The sequence below is a fragment of the Dreissena polymorpha genome, chromosome 7 (assembly GCF_020536995.1).
Source record: "Dreissena polymorpha isolate Duluth1 chromosome 7, UMN_Dpol_1.0, whole genome shotgun sequence".
NCBI classification, from domain to species: domain Eukaryota; kingdom Metazoa; phylum Mollusca; class Bivalvia; order Myida; family Dreissenidae; genus Dreissena; species Dreissena polymorpha.
The window spans coordinates 111,240,024-111,256,940 of NC_068361.1; the positions used below are offsets into that span (position 1 = coordinate 111,240,024).

Genomic DNA, 16,917 nt, shown 5'->3' on the forward strand with positions numbered 1-16,917 from the left:
GGTTCGTGCATTTATAAATTCGAAAAAAATGTAGGAAATACTCATGTTTAAAAGTCATGTTCATTAAAGATAATACGATAAAATCAACACATGCGTTTTAAGTGCTTCGTTGTGATGAAACGCCATCGAGGGGGTATGTAAGGACTTTTCTTATGTACATCTGTTATGGAGCTTCCATATGGAATTGATAGGAAAGGCGACCCATACATACTGCTTAGTAATTAGTTATTAATAGTATAACCAATATGTATGTATTTGTTACTTACTTTCGCTCTTGAATATATTATTGTCTCCCTTTACTGAGAAAATGTTTTACAATGATAGAAAAAAATATATTTACTAACTGTTCCAACAATTGTTTCGGAATCAAGTATGCAACTTTTCTTCGAAATAGCGTCGATGAGCCCAATAACGTGTTCATTTTTCAGTAAAACAACATATTAAACAGCTATTAGAGTTTATTAAGAACATTAAAAATATATTAAAACAAAATATAAATTATAACAAGTAATTCTTATTTGTAAAATTTAGTGGTATCTTTGGATTCGTTATTTATCGCTTTGACACAAGCCCATGTAATGGGTAAATTATCTAAGCGTGACGATATGTAAGAAACCGTGTCGAAATTTACAGCAAAAATCAGATTAAATTGTGTTAATATTACATTTCTTTGTTAACACATGTTATTTAACAATGACAAACCTACATTGTAAACCCCAAATTATCAAGGGCTTTGTCTTATTATCTTTAAATGTCTATGCCAATGCACAGTTAAATAAAACGTGTGTGTCACTTTTTAAGCCTTTAATAGCTTTTCTCAATAAAAACAGATGAACGTGCTTGTTTTACGTTAACATAATTGCGTACGATTTTTAAAAATATAAATATCGTATCACAGCGTTCATTAACGTGCTGTTTAAAACGTAGTCATATCACAGTCTAATTCTTATAGCTAAATATAATATAAGACAATTGGTACACACTATTTAAGAAAATATTTTAAACAACGTTTTGCAGATACTACTAATCCACTCAATGAATTTAAACCAATACTATGTGAGTAAACAGACTAAATCTGGTATTAAATAAATGCATCACTACTTACAAATAAAATATTATGTTATAACTAATTCAGATATCCTTGAACTTAATGTACGGTAAACATGCAACATTGATTACATGTGAATATAATTAATATAACATGTGATTTGTTAAATGATATACCGACACTACGAATGTTTTGCCTGACGAAGCACGTAAGTATACAACTTTCAGCTTTGATATTGATGATTTGATAACTTACACAATTTTAAAGTTAGCGATGAACAATAGCTGGCAATAGTCATCATTACGTGCGATATTGGATTAAGCTAGCTACAGTTATTTAACTAGTTTTCTCGCTTACAAAATGCCTCGACTAATTGCACATAAAAATGGTATGAAATGAAAACTCGTATTCTATACGTAACATATACGACACAGGAGTGTTTTATTTGCTCTGTGTTTGGAGAGATAGGTAAACGTGTTCATCCGGGCAATCTCATTGATAAGCACATTTGGCGTAAGGCGATGAGCAGGTGTTATCGCGAACTATAAACACGTTCTTCAACGGATCCGTGTGGGTATTTCCAGGTGCTTGAAGGTATCCATTGTACATGTGGTTGGAAGCTGCCTGCAACTCTCCGATTTCGCCGATACAGCTATAGTCGTTCGAGTGGAGGTCGATCGAACTATCAACACTACCTGCGCATCTGTAATAAGATTGCAATAAATTGTATTGCGTTAATAATTATTCACATATTTTCATATTTGGTTTTTAAATTTATTATACAATTTACGTGTGTTTATGTTCATCAATTATTGAAAACTTAAACGTACGTATAGGGAGCTGTTCTCTTTAACAAGTGTTTGCCTGAAAAGAAAACAAAAACAAACTATTATTAAAAACATAGATTCGCAGAAAATTTTGCAAATTATTAACATAATTTATATTTGCCGTTCGAAATGAGAGAGCTTTAACCCATTATTAATAATAACTGTTGACTAAAATTTCTACGAGTTCTAAAACGGTTTACTGGTATGTACCTACAAAACTTGGTATCCGGACATTGTTTCCTACGGACAAAACTTCCTATGCTAGTTTTGGCACAGGTGGACATTTGTTGCTACTTTTTTTTTACAACGTGGACAGTGGGTCTCCCAATTTATTTTGAAACCCCGGACAAATTGCTGCAACGTTATTTTGACAGTCCAAACATGGGTTCCAATATTATATTTACACGCCTGACATTAGTTCCTTGTATTAGATGCCAAACTTTACAACATAGTTTACGTTGATCAACGGTTGTCAGCTCATAATTAGCCGACAGTTCAATTAATATAAATTGTTTTAAGTAAGACGATTTATAAGAAGTTAACAAGTGTTATTTCAATAATTGACTAATTATGTAATTAAATGACAATTAGTAGATTCGTTAAAGGGGCCTTTTCACGCTTTGCTAAATTGACAAAATTGAAAAAAAAATGTTTCAGATTCGCAAATTTTCGTTGAAGTTATGATATTTGTGAGGAAGCAGTAATACTGAACATTTACCATGCTCTAAAATATCCATTATGTGCATCTTTTGACGATTTAAAAACCTGAAAATTATAAAGCGTTGCAACGCGAAACGATTGAATAATTTGGAAAATTCTGTTGTTGTCGTTGTATTTTTTGATACTACGAGGATTGCATATATAATTTAAAAAATTCGACATTGATGTTATGAGCGCCGATGGACTAGTGGAAAGAGCAGTAGACTTTTGCTCCATGGCTCCAAGGGTCAGTGGTTCGAGCCCTGTTGAGGGTAACTTTTTTTTAATTCTTTGTTTTCTTGTTTTTTTACTGGAGTTTTTTAGACCCAATGTTAACATTTATCAGTATAAAGCATTTAATGACAAACTTCAAAAAAATGCCAAAATCTGTGAAAAGGCCCCTTTAAGGGCTAATATACATAACTGTAAAGACAACGTGTATATATAGTAATGTGACACTCCTTAAAATTCACTTCCAATTATGTAGGAACCAATGTCCGGGTATCAATGTAATGTAGGAATCAATAGCTGGACTGTCAATTACATGTAAGAGCCAATTTCCGGGCTGTCAAAATCAAGAAGGAACCACTGTCCGGGTTATTAAAATAACGTACGAACCAATGTTCGTCTTTTGTTTAAAAAACATAGGAACCATTGTCCGTAGGAACCAATGCCCAGAATTATTTAACGTATGTATAAGGTATATAAATGTATGCGGGCTGCATTATATATAGAATATATGCATGACTCAAGTGTTTCTTTGCGGGAGCGTCTGTGTTGATAACACAAAACAAGTAATACACCTCAAAGGTTCGAAATGGTTATACCTATTCAGTATACAACTTTTCAAACACGCTACCTTTGCATTTCCACAGAGCAATGAAGGTGGCAAGAATCAAACTTGCGACAAGAAGGACGGAACATGATGTAATCACAGCTGTGTAATTAATTGTAGGTTCTGAAATTAAATAATAGGTTTAGTGAGATAGAACTACGTTAATGCCCCCAAAAAGGTGAAAATGGTGAAAGTGGAATAAACGGTTTAAAGAGACAAACGTATTTTACACTTGCGTCGATGAGGTTTACGGATCTTTTAAGCAGTTTCAGCCCAATTCAAGAAAAAAACAAAATAAATTCCATTTCTTAAAAAGCCTTAAAAAACCTTTTCCTCCAAATGTAACGTATAATAAACAGTTGCTTTGATAAGTATGGCTATTTGTACAAGTTTCATGCTTTTCATATACACATGTTCATTTATCAATAATTTATAAACTTAAATTCTTTTGAAATGTTGTTGGCCACCAGTTTTCAGTGTTTGTAGAAAAATGCTTACAGATTATGCTCAGATTAATGCGTATTTCCTCCAAGTGTTGAAGCAATGTGCTTCACAAACGTTTTATTTAATTATAGGTCAATGGCACGCACCCGAAAGTTAAATGTTGTATTGACCATAGTATCGTGAATTCTCCATGAAGACAACATGCCTGTGATTTACTGTTCTTTTACGGGAATCTAGCATACACAATATATGTAAAGAATACATTGAAAATACAACCAGTCCTGTTGTATTAATTTAACTAAACATGTAACATATTTTAAGCATAATGCTTCATTTCATCTTTGTGTATATGTACATCTTGGTTGGTGTCTTTCTTAGCTGCACGTGCTTTTCTTTACGTAACTACCCATCTGTATCAACATTTACCCCATTCAAAACAAACGCATTGAATAAAAAACCCACTAACAACTGGTTTATAAGCGCATTGTATGTTTTGAATAGTAAATAAAACAATTAAAGCGATGAACATTTACCGTTCAAGGATGAAGCAACAGACTATTAATAAGCAAACAAGTAAATTTTAATTATAAATTTACCATGCTTATAACTTAATTAGTTGATTGTATCGACATCTCAGGCGTAAATTAGCATCTCGCACCTAATAGTCTTTAAGCATAACACAATGAAAATATGGTATATATTTCTTACCGCTTACGCATTCCCCTCCTACATTTGAGTAGCCTTCTTTACATTCACATGAAAATATACCGGGAATGTTCTTGCAGACACTGTTATCCTTATTGCAATCTCCGTTGTCATTGCATTCGTCGATATCAGCATCGCATGTGAATCCCGTCCATCCTTGTTTGCAGGTGCAATCACCAAACAGTGGGTTACACCATTGGCTGCCTTTGTGTTTGATACTGTGTTCTGTATTACATTTGCATCTTAAGGAGCAACCATTTCCGTAGGTGTCATTGAAACATTCTGCAAAGATATTTACAAGTAAATTTGCGAGTGCATCTATCTTCGCTATTTTTAATAGCTTTTGTCGTGGTTTTAGCATTAAATGGCACATTTATATTATCAAATATTATTGTTTTTTTACATATATTTTATATTAAATTGTTTTCGTTATGTCCAATACATAATTAACATCGTACTGATTTTCCATCGACATCAAAACACAACAACAAATACTTCAGATTACAAAAGCTGCTTCGCGATAAATGTATACAATAACACGATTCAACTGCGAGTTTATTTTAATAAAATATCACAAGGAAAAAAGTTTTTGAATATAAAAGATTATGAAAAAAATGTTTAATGAAATAAACTGGTGTTTGTCTTAAAAGTGATTATTTATGTTTAAACCAATAAGCCCCTAATAATAGAAAAGGGCATGTAAACTTTCATCGAATGTTAATAATAGGTACCAGCCACAGGATATGTTACTTGATATTGGGTTGAATCAACACGTTATATAATCACCTGGATAGATGCATTTGACTCTGGCATTGTCAAAAGACATACCATCTCGACACAGACATTTATACGAGCCCAGTGTGTTGTAGCACATCATATCTCTTGAACAATTATGTGTGCCAGTCGAGCATTCGTCCACGTCGTTTTCGCAAGGTGGGCCATGGAATCCAACGTTACATTCACATTCTCCCGTGTCCGGAAAGCAGACGTGTGTCCCAGGCGCTTTACACTGGCACGCATGTTGACAATCGGGGCCATAAAACCCTTGTTCACATTGCTGCACTGCAATTTTAAATAAAGATTACCTGTAACGGTTTATAATTGTTCAAAATAAGTTATGTTTATGAGTTTTTTTTTGTATCACATGAGATGCAAAATATAAGGCATGTGGTTTGCGTAAGTCCGTATTGTACTTCATCATGTTTTAACATCATACAAAGTCGTAAGCTGGTCACTAGTCACTGGTTTAAAGATCAACAGGTGTAAGGTCAATGTTAAAGGGGCGTGTAATTGGATATCAACTTCTGCATGATGTAAAGAGAACGATCTACCGTCAAATCATCAAATTAATCTTCTGGTTACAAAGATGAAATGAAGGCATGTATTGACTTTGAAGTCAACAGGTAAATGTAACAGGTGCATACTTATTGAAATGTATTTCTTCACAATATATACGGAACCCTTCGACTTACGATCATCTAAAATGTTATTTTGTTCACTGATTGGATGAATGGAAGACATTTGTAGGTAAGTGTTCAATCTAACAAAGGCGTGTAAGATGTTATTCTTTATATAAACGATAACCACAAAATGTTTTGACCGATGGTCATCTAAATTGGTATGCTTGAAAACTGGAATTGCATGAAAGGAAGACTGTAAGACCATTAGACACAAAGCTCCATTCCGCAAAGTATCTTCGGAAATTGTTGACACACTATCAGACAAATTGGTATGATTTTTATTAAGGAGAGATGGTAAACTTCTACTAAGTTTCAACAGGTACAAGTTCAAGGTCGCGGAGGCTTGCTAATGAACACGTTTCTCAATATACCAGTTTTTTTCTCCATAACAGTTAGAGAATGTATTGACCTTAAATACCTAAATAAGCATGTTTGCTCTTCTTTAGAAAGGGAAGAAACCTGTCACTTTTAAGCTCAACCAGTCAGTGGTCATGATCAAAGGTAACGTTAAGAGTGTTTTTCACAATAAAACGAATCAAATCTGTAACTTTGAATAATAACGAATAATGATCTGGTAAGACTTATTTGAATGATCCAATAGACAATTTTCTAATAAAGGGATAAAAGAACAAGATATCAGACATATACAAATATCATAACTTAAATCTCGTTCATATTACTTATAATTATATTTTGAAAGTAGATGTTTGTACAAGGCACGTGCAGTATATATTATTTGGAACCCACTTTGGCAGGACCACTTATTATGAACTATATTAATCCTTATGATTACTTAGATTTAACTTTGATATAAAACCGATACCGGCTTAACCTCATTGAGAATTGATCAAAATGTTACACATGACTGTGATCAATCTAATTTAGTAAATATTATATCAGACACATTTGTATTAGGTATTCATTCACTTGCTGCTATGATAAATATGCAAATTGCCCGCCACAAATAATTTACCTAAACAATACGCCGAATACGGAACAGTGCTTTGAAGATAGTACTCTACGTCCAGGCAACATCTTTGAATACGTAAATTGTATTCCATGCTGCAGTCTTCCGTGTCATCATAGACACATGCCTTTACGTCAGTGTAATCGAAGTGTATTGACGAGAGATTAGGATGTGATTCTTAAATGCAAATATCATTAAGTTGATTTTAATCGAATATTTAAACATCCATGTAAATATATTAGCGTTATAATAATTACATGGACATTTCAGATGCAAATGATGTGTTTTGATAAGTTATGACTTTTTCTGTACACGCACATATTTACCTTTCAAGTAAATTGGATAGAAGGTTCCACAAAGTTCATGTGATATATTGGTTGGGGTATCGGCCAATGTGTACAGTCTCCCATTTTGCGCAGCCCGATACCACCCTACATTCAGTTGGAAATCGCTGAGATAATCGTCAGATGCATTGTGCTTGACCAGCCTCTCCGATATATTACCAAGTGATGGGTTATCGTTTTACCGACACGAACGAACTGAAATCATTACTAAAAGCATACAGGACATGGGCGGATGACATCATGATAAGATTGCAAATGCCGCTGTATTATAAATATTCAAGGTATACAATAACACTATAAACCATATTTAAAAATCATGCAATCCCCCCAAAGTATAGGAGTAGAAATAATATTTTGTCGAACGGTTATATTGTAATGAATATCATCAGAGGAAAGGTTTAGAAGCTTGTAATGAAATTGTTGAATGAAATGAACTGATAGTTGCCTCAAATGAATGATGATTATATTTATAAGCCCCTAGTAATTAAACAGTGGGTATATCGACTTTAATCCAAGATAAGAAATATGCACAAAAAACTGAATGTGTAACTTGATATTGAAGAGAATCAACTTATTATATAATCACCTGGATAGATGCACTTGCCACTGGCATTGTCAAATGTAATACCATCTCGACACAGACATTTATACGAGCCCAGTGTGTTGTAGCACATCATATCTCTTGAACAATTATGTGTGCCAGTCGAGCATTCGTCCACGTCGTTTTCGCAATGTGGGCCATGGAATCCAACGTTACATTCACATTCTCCCGTGTCCGGGAAGCAGACGTGTGTCCCAGGCGCTTTACACTGGCACGCATGTTGACAATCGGGTCCATAAAACCCTTGTTCACATTGCTGCACTGAAATTTAAAATCAAGATTCCCCTTAGCGATTTATAATTGTACAAAATTAGTCATGTGTATGCGTATTTTACGTATCACATGAGAGGCGAAATATAAGGCATGTGGTTTGCGTAAGTCCGTATCGTACTTCATCATTTTCTAACAACATACAAAGTCGTAAGCTGGTCACTAGTCACTAGTTTAAAGATCAACAGGTGTAAGGTCAATGTTAAAGGGGCGTGTAATTGGATATCAACTTCTGTTTGTTGTAAAGAGAACGCTCTACCATCAGATCATCAAATTTATCTTCTGGTTAAACAGATGAAATGAAGACATGTATTGCGTTTGAAGTCAACAGGAAAATGTTACAAGTGCATTCTTATTGAAATTTATTTTTCACAATACCTACGGAACCCTTCGACTAACGATCATCCAAAATGTTATTTCGTTCGCTGGCTGGATGAATGGAAGACATTTGTAGGTAAGTGTTCAATCTAACAAAGGTGTTTATGATGTTATTCTTAATATAAAAGATAAACACAAAACGTTTTGACCGATGGTCATCTAAATTGGTATGCTTGATAAATAGGACTGCAGGAAAGAAAGACTTTAAGACATTTTAACACGAAGCTCCATTACGCCAAGTGTCTTCGGAAACTGTTGACACACGATCTGACAGATTGATATGATTTTTATTAAACAGAGAAGGTAAACCTCTACTAAGTTTCAACAGGTACAAGTTCAAGGTCACAGAGGCCTGTTAATGAACACGTTTCTCAATAAACCAGTTTTGTGCATGACAGAGAATGTATTGACCTTAAATATCTAAATAAGCATTTTGGTTCTTCTTTAGAAAGGCAAGAAACATGTCATTTTTAAGGTCAATCAGTCAGTGGTCAATATCAAAGGTTCTTGTAACGTGAAAACTGTTTCCACAATATAAGGAAAAAAATCTGTAACTTTGAATAATAACAAATAATGATCTGGTAAGACTTATATGAATGATCCCATTGACGATTTTCTAATAAAGGGATAAAAGAACAAAATATCAGACATATACAATTATCATAACTTAAATCTCGTTCATATTCCTTATAATTATATTTTGAAAGTAGATGTTCGTACAAGGCATATGCAGTTTATATTATTTGGAACCCACTTTGGCAGGACTACTTATTATGAACTATATTAATCCTTATGATTACTTAGATTTAACTTTGATATAAAACCGATACCGGCTTAACCTCATTGAGAATTTATCAAAATGTTACACATGACTGTGATCAATCTGATTTAGTAAAAATTATATCAGACACATTTGTATTAGGTATTCATCCACTTGGTGCTATGATAAATATGTAAATGCCCGCCACAAATAATTTACCTAAACAATACGCCGAATACGGAACAGTGCTTTGAAGATAGTACTCTACGTCCAGGCCACATCTTCGAATACGTAAATTGTATTCCATGGTGCAGTCTTCCGTGTCATCATAGACACATGCCTTTACGTCAGTGTAATCGAAGTGTATTGACGAGAGATTAGGATGTGATTCTTAAATGCAAATATCATTAAGTTGATTTTAATCGAATATTTAAACATCCATGTAAATATATTAGCGTTATAATAATTACATGGACCTTTCAGATGCAAATGATGTGTTTTGATAAGTTATGACTTTTTTTGTACACGCACATATTTACCTTTCAAGTAAATTGGATAGAAGGTTCCACAAAGTCCATGTGATATATTGGTTGAGGTATCGGCCAATTTGTACAGTCTCCCATTTTGCGCAGCCCGATACCACCCTACATTCAGTTGGAAATCGCTGAGATAATCGTCAGATGCATTGTTCTTGACCAGCCTCTCCGATATATTACCAAGTGATGGGTTATCGTTTAACCGACACGAATGAACTGAAATCATAACTAATAGCATACAGGACATGGGCGGATGAAATCATGATAAGATTGCAAATGCCGCTCTATTAAAAATATATAAGGTATACAATAACACTATAAACCATATTAAAAAATCATGCCATCCCCCCAAAATACACGAGGAAAAATAATATTTTGTCGAACGGGTATATTGTAATGAATATCATTAGAGGAAAGGTTTAGAAGCTTGTAATGAAATTGTTGAATGAAATGAACTAATAGTTGCCTCAAATGAATGGTGATTACATTTATAAGCCCCTAGTAATTAAACAATGGGTATATTAACTTTAATCCAAGATAAGGAATATGCACACAAAAACTGAATGTGTAACTTGATATTGAAGAGAATCAACTTATTATATAATCACCTGGATAGATGCACTTGCCACTGGCATTGTCAAAAGACATACCAACTCGACACAGACATTTATACGAGCCCAGTGTGTTGTAGCACATCATATCTCTCGAACAATTATGTGGGCCAGTCGAGCATTCGTCCAAGTCGTTTGCGCACAATGGGCCATGGAATCCAATGTGACATTCACATTCTCCCGTGTCCGGGAAGCAGACGTGTGTCCCAGGCGCTTTACACTGGCACGCATGTTGACAATCGGGGCCATAAAACCCTTGTTCACATTGCTGCACTGCAATTTTAAATAAAGATTCCCTGTAACGATTTATAATTGTTCAAAATAAGTTATGTTTATGCGTTATTTTTGTACCACATGAGAGGAAAGAATATAAGGCATGTTGTTTACGTTTGTCCGTTTCGTACTTCATCATGTTTTAACAGCATACAAAGTCGTAAGCTGGTCACTAGTCACTGGTTTAAAGATCAACAGGTAAAAGGAAAATGTTAAAGGGGCGTGTAATTGGATATCAACTACTGCATGATGTAAAGAAAACTTTCTACCATCAGATCATCAAATTGATCTTCTGGTTACAAAGATGAGATGAAGACATGTTTTGACTTTGAAGTCAACAGGTAAATGTTACAGGTGCATACTAATTGAAAATTATTTCTTCACAATATCTACGGAACCCTTCGACTTATGATCATCTAAAATGTTATTTAGTTCACTGATTGGATGAATGGAAGACATTTGTATGTAATTGTTCAATCAAACAAAGGTGTGTAAGATGTTATTCTTACTTTAAACGATAACCACAAAATGTTTTGACAGATTGTCATCTAAATTGGTATGCTTGAAAACTGGGACTGCAGGAAAGGAAGACTGCAAGACCTTTTAACACGAAGCTCCATTTCGCGAAGTATCTTCTGAAATTGGTTGACACAAGATCAGACAAATTGATATGATTTTTATTAAAGATAGAAGGTAAACCTCTACTAAGTTTTAACAGGTACAAGTTCAAGGTCGCGGAGGCTTGTTCATGAACACGTTTCTCAATATACCAGTTTTTTGCATAACAGTTAGAGAATGTCTTGACCTTAAAAACTTAAAAATAAGCATGTTGGTTCTTCTTTAGAAAGGGAAGAAACCTGTTACTTTTTAGGTCGAACAGTCAGTGGTCAAGATCAAATGTTCTTGTAACGTTAAAACTGTTTTCACAATATAACGAAAAAAAATCTGTAACTTTGAATAATAACAAATAGTGATCTGGTAAGACTGATATGAATGATCCCATTGACGATTTTCTAATAAAGGGACAACAGAACAAGATATCAGTCATATACAATTATCATAACTTAAATCTCGTTCATATTCCTTATAATTATAGTTTGAAAGTAGACGTTCTTACCAGGCACATGCAGTATATATTATTTGGGGCCCACTTTAGCAGGTCCACTGACTATGATTTAACTTTGATATAAAACCGTTACCGGTTTAACCTCATTGAGAAATTATCAAAATGTTACACATGACTTCGATCAATCTGATGTAGTAAAATTATCTCAGACACATGTGTATAAGGTATTCATTCACTTGGTGCTATGATAAATATGTAAATTGCCCGCCACAAATAAATTACCTAAACAATACGCCGAATACGGAACAGTGCTTTGAAGATAGTACTCTACGTCCAGGCCACATCTCCGAATACGTAAATTGTATTCCATGCTGCAGTCTTCCGTGCCATCAAAGACACATGCCTTGACGTCAGTATAATCGAAGTGTATTGACGAGAGATTAGGATGTAAGTCTTAAATGCAAAATACATTTAGTTCATTTTAATCAAATATTTTAACAGCCATGTAAATATATTAGCGTTATATAATAATTACATGTACATTTCAGATGTAAATGATGTGTTTTAATAAGTTATTACTTTGTCTGTACACGCACATATTTACCTTTCAAGTACGTTGGATAGAAGGTTCCACAAATTCCATATGATATATTGGTTGAGGTATCGGCCAATGTGTACAGTCTCCCATTTTGCGTAGCCCGATACCACCCTACATACAGTTGGAAATCGCTGAGATAATCGTCAGATGCATTGTTCTTGACCAGCCTCTCCGATATATTACCGAGTGATGGGTTATCGTTTAACCGACACGAACGAACTGAAATTATAATTAATAACATACAGGACATGGGCGGATGACTCGAGGATCACGTGTTCTATAAAGAGTTGAAGTTTGGTTGATTGCTTATCTTTAACCAACATGCACAAACGGAAATGGTAATTAAAAACGTAAACAAAAATTGGCGGTTGACACAATAATCACGTTTTCTTAAAGGACTTGGTGGATTGCTTATATTTTAACCAACATGCAAGGTCATCAGTTCGCGATCATCATTTATTGCGTACAAGACATACAGGACATGCTAAAATGCTGTGTTTATTTTCATCAGAATTGCAATCCCTAGTTCTTTAACGATTGTCTTCAAATTAAATAAGTATGGGCGTGCATTATTCGAAACACGGCTTTCCTTTTCCTTTTATTTATGTATTATGATGAAATTGACGTTAATTATAGCGAAACTTTGTGTTTACTATGTTCACTTATAGGTTTGTGTAGCCTTAGCCATTATTATTATGAATTGGTGTATGGTTTGTTAACAAGTAGTGAAATCATTGATGTGTGCAAGTCGGTTTAAACTCAATTTTAGTCCAAGTGTCATGCAAGTGTATACCAAGTATAAGACCGACAAAGGGGTTTCGACGGGTCAGTAAAACGGATGTGTTCACAGAGGCAAATTTTATAAATTAAATACAGAATTCAAACAATAACAATGACTTATTGCAATATTATATCGCTTTGGGTTTGCAATTCAGGGGGAGCGATTTTTACAATACTAAAATTAATGTTACAAAATTGTTATGTTATCTCCCCTTTATCGTAAGTGGCATCAAAAAGGTAATTAACATTTTCTGGCATGCTCTTTGGTATGAATATTAATTTCTCGCTGCTTATCTGTAATATTGTTTTTGAGGAAAGACCATAATTATATAATTACTTGTGTCACATTCATATAAATGCTGCATTCTGATTGGATAATTTGTTCACGAGGCCGGTTTTTCAATGAACCCACTTCGTATGCAAAGTTAAACATGAATATTCATGGCGCTACTATCTGGTCATAAACAAGTTGCCAAAATGACGTTATGTTTTGCGCGAAACTTAATGCTGTTGTTTTTTATTGGTCCATAGCGAAATGACGTTATTTTTTTGCGCGAACTTCAACGATATACCCGTTTGACGGAGATGAAACCGAAACTGAAAATAGATTCATACGCTAGATTAAAAAGGACTTTTATGACCCTTACCACGATAGAATTTCAGCTTTAAGATCATTTTGTGTTGTAATTATAAGAATTGAATTGCATTTTTTCTGCATTTCATCGGTGTATTAACTGTCGGTAAAAATACACCTAATTTATGCATTAGGCGTAATTTTCCTGTAAGTTCCTACCGATGAAATGCAGAAAAATGCTATTCCTTTCTTAAGTAAATAATGTCTTGTAGAATTGTTATTTTGTTTAATGGTATAATAAGCCCCAAAAAAAATCAAATTCGTTGTTCCCGAAAATCAGAGTGTGTTACATGTTTATAGCTCGCCATCATGAACATGACACATGTTTTGTTATGTTGTGAAAAATTGATACTGCGTTTTATAACGGTATTGAGTGGTTTACTGAACCATTCTGTGTATAGATGCGCGGAGGTCGCGGTGGTGTAGTGGATGAGGTGTTCGCCTAGCGATCGGGAGTTTGTGGGTTCGCTCCCTACTCATGGAAAGCTTTGTTATCTCCTCCATAGACACCAAGTACTGGTTCTTCCCAGGAAACGGACTCGACAGTGTCCATATCTGCCTATAATAAGCCTTCCTGCAATAGTCAGCAATTGACTGTATGAAGTACGAAGTAGAAGTAGAAAATCTGACTTGCTAAACGAGTTTATACCTAATTACAAAAATAAACGTGATGTCATACCTATTTATACACGTAGATTCATATATATTAATATTTTTGAAAGATATTGTTGCTTATAGTATCTAACAAAAGTTTCATTTATTTGTATATTATAAAGAAGAACTTACCGACAGAAAACGCCACTAAAACAACACAGTATATCTGCAGTCGTGAATCCATAATACTCCGTAAAACATCTTAACACAAGCAGTTTGTGGAAGAATAAAATTCCACTTATGATATTTAAAACTTCCTTTTTGTAAACATAAATTACACATTTAGCCTTAAAGGTATTCAATCTACCTGCCGGATCGTCATGAAGCGTTTGAATCGGTAATCGAAAAAGCACCTGCAAGCAACCTGATACAATTACATGCGTCAACACATGCAACGGAAACTATTATGTTCAGCTGAAACTAACCGATACCTTAACTAGCCCATTGTTAAATCCGGAGAAAAATAGAAACATGGCAACACAATATGGAGATTGTATGAACACATTTGAATGTGCAATTACACGGGATTAAGGTCAGACTTAGGTGTATATAACAAGTAAACAATACGGTTTGTCATCAAAGCTTACTTAATTCATTGAGGAATAATCACAAAACATATATTGATTGCTTGTTCAAATGGTTTAATGTATTTTCGACGCTATATAACAATATAGGCATTTTTTATTCTTGGAATACATCCAAACCATTTTGGCATTATTCCAATAACTATTGCGACGTTCGTATTTTTGCATACCACCCAGGCAGCTCAAGGCAAACATTCAGCTGATATAATAATTCAAGTTGCGATCTTTGTATGCATGATACAATTACATTGAATTAAAATTCAATACCATACAAGACCAGAGAATTGCAGATGCTTACATTTGACTGGATCGAAATAAACAAGTAGCAAGAAAACTTCCTTGTCCTGAACGGATTGAGCGTCAACTATTCAAACAAGTATTTTACATTAATAGTGGTTGAAACTTTAAACCTGAAAAACGAGTTTCAAAAGAATCAAATTGCGCTGAAACAAGCAAGGGCTCGATTCTTAACCAGTGTGACTTCTAATTTAAAATATCTCCATTTGTTTACATACCATTTAAGCGGCATGTGTTTGTCTTTTTTTCAGTTATGAAAAAATATGGTTACATATTCGTCGGCTATCATGTATGGTACTTGTCTATAGTAATGCTGTATAAACAGTAAATAAACTATTTGTGCTATGAACTACAACAACGGTTTCGAATCTTTGACAGTAGCATCGATAACTCTCAAATGATTACGCAAATTGATCTCAAAGCCACAGCCTAATCGTTATTGGGAAGCGATTTCCTTATATCTAGGTGTATATACCTTTATCTGTTAAAGACATAAAATTAAGCCCACATTGACCAGGTAATGCGTCATTACCATGATCAATGTTAAAAATAGAAATTCAACATGAAGTAATTGCATATCATTTCCGCGGTATTTAGCTGCAGCAATAAGAAATCACTGTCACGTCACGTCAGAAAATTGTTAGCCAGATACAGTTTTGCCAGTAAGAGGTCACGCTTTTGTTTGCTATGAATGTATTGTAGGCCAATTATATAATACTCAAATTTGACCCTTAAATGGAAAGTTAACCATGCCTGAATTGTCTTCATGCCTTTTTACGATTGGCCATCTACTTGACCTCTGCTTGCACATAAAATGGGAAAACCGCAAACACCACATTGAAAATGTATGATGAAATCCCTGTAGGTGTAAGAAATTGTATTGTATTAGATATAAGTTCCCTTTAACACTGCCTGTTTTAATTTATTCTTTATAGACTTGACCGGCCGCATAAAGGTTTGCTTAGCATTACAATTGAAAATTGTGAACCTCTATATTAGACGTGATACTGTCGTGCCTCACGCAATCTAATTGCGGGAAGTATATGGGCCAAACAAAAAACAGGTTTTTGGCAGTATTGCATGCAAAGAAGTAGTCCACTACAAACTTAAAAAACAACAAGCATTCAAATATCGTGTATGAGCATACTGAGTATCATGTATGTGTATAACAAGTATCTTGCATGGGCATACAAAGTATAATAAATGTGTAAACCAAGTATCATGTTTGTGTATAACAAGTATGTAACTGTCTACCAAGTATCATGCATGTGTTTTCCGAGTATCATGTATGTGTATACCAAGTAATATGTATGTGTATACCAAGTATCGCATATGTGTATACCAAGTATCATGAATGTGTATACCAAGTATCGTGTATGTGTATACCAAGTATCATGAATGTGTATACCAAGTATCATGTATGGGTATACCAAGTATCGTGTATGTGTATACCAAGTATCATGAATGTGTATACCAAGTATCGTGTATGGGTATACCAAGTATCGTGTATGTGTATACCAAGTATCATGTATGTGTATACCAAGTA

At 34.2% G+C, this 16,917-nt stretch overlaps 1 protein-coding gene across 1 annotated transcript; it reads right to left on the reverse strand.

The window, feature by feature from the left end:
• Positions 1-440: 440 nt before the first annotated feature.
• Positions 441-14,769, reverse strand: LOC127837437 (fibrillin-2-like). The gene is made up of 11 exons (XM_052364562.1): positions 14,623-14,769; positions 12,429-12,641; positions 12,107-12,277; positions 10,483-10,758; positions 9,878-10,090; positions 9,558-9,728; positions 5,345-5,620; positions 4,562-4,840; positions 3,434-3,532; positions 1,879-1,912; positions 441-1,751 (listed from the first exon to the last, which is right to left on the reverse strand). Exons 1-11 carry the CDS (start codon positions 14,672-14,674, stop codon positions 1,541-1,543), a joined length of 1,995 nt encoding a protein of 664 aa, XP_052220522.1. The 5' UTR covers positions 14,675-14,769; the 3' UTR covers positions 441-1,540.
• Between the last annotated feature and the right edge of the window lie 2,148 nt (positions 14,770-16,917).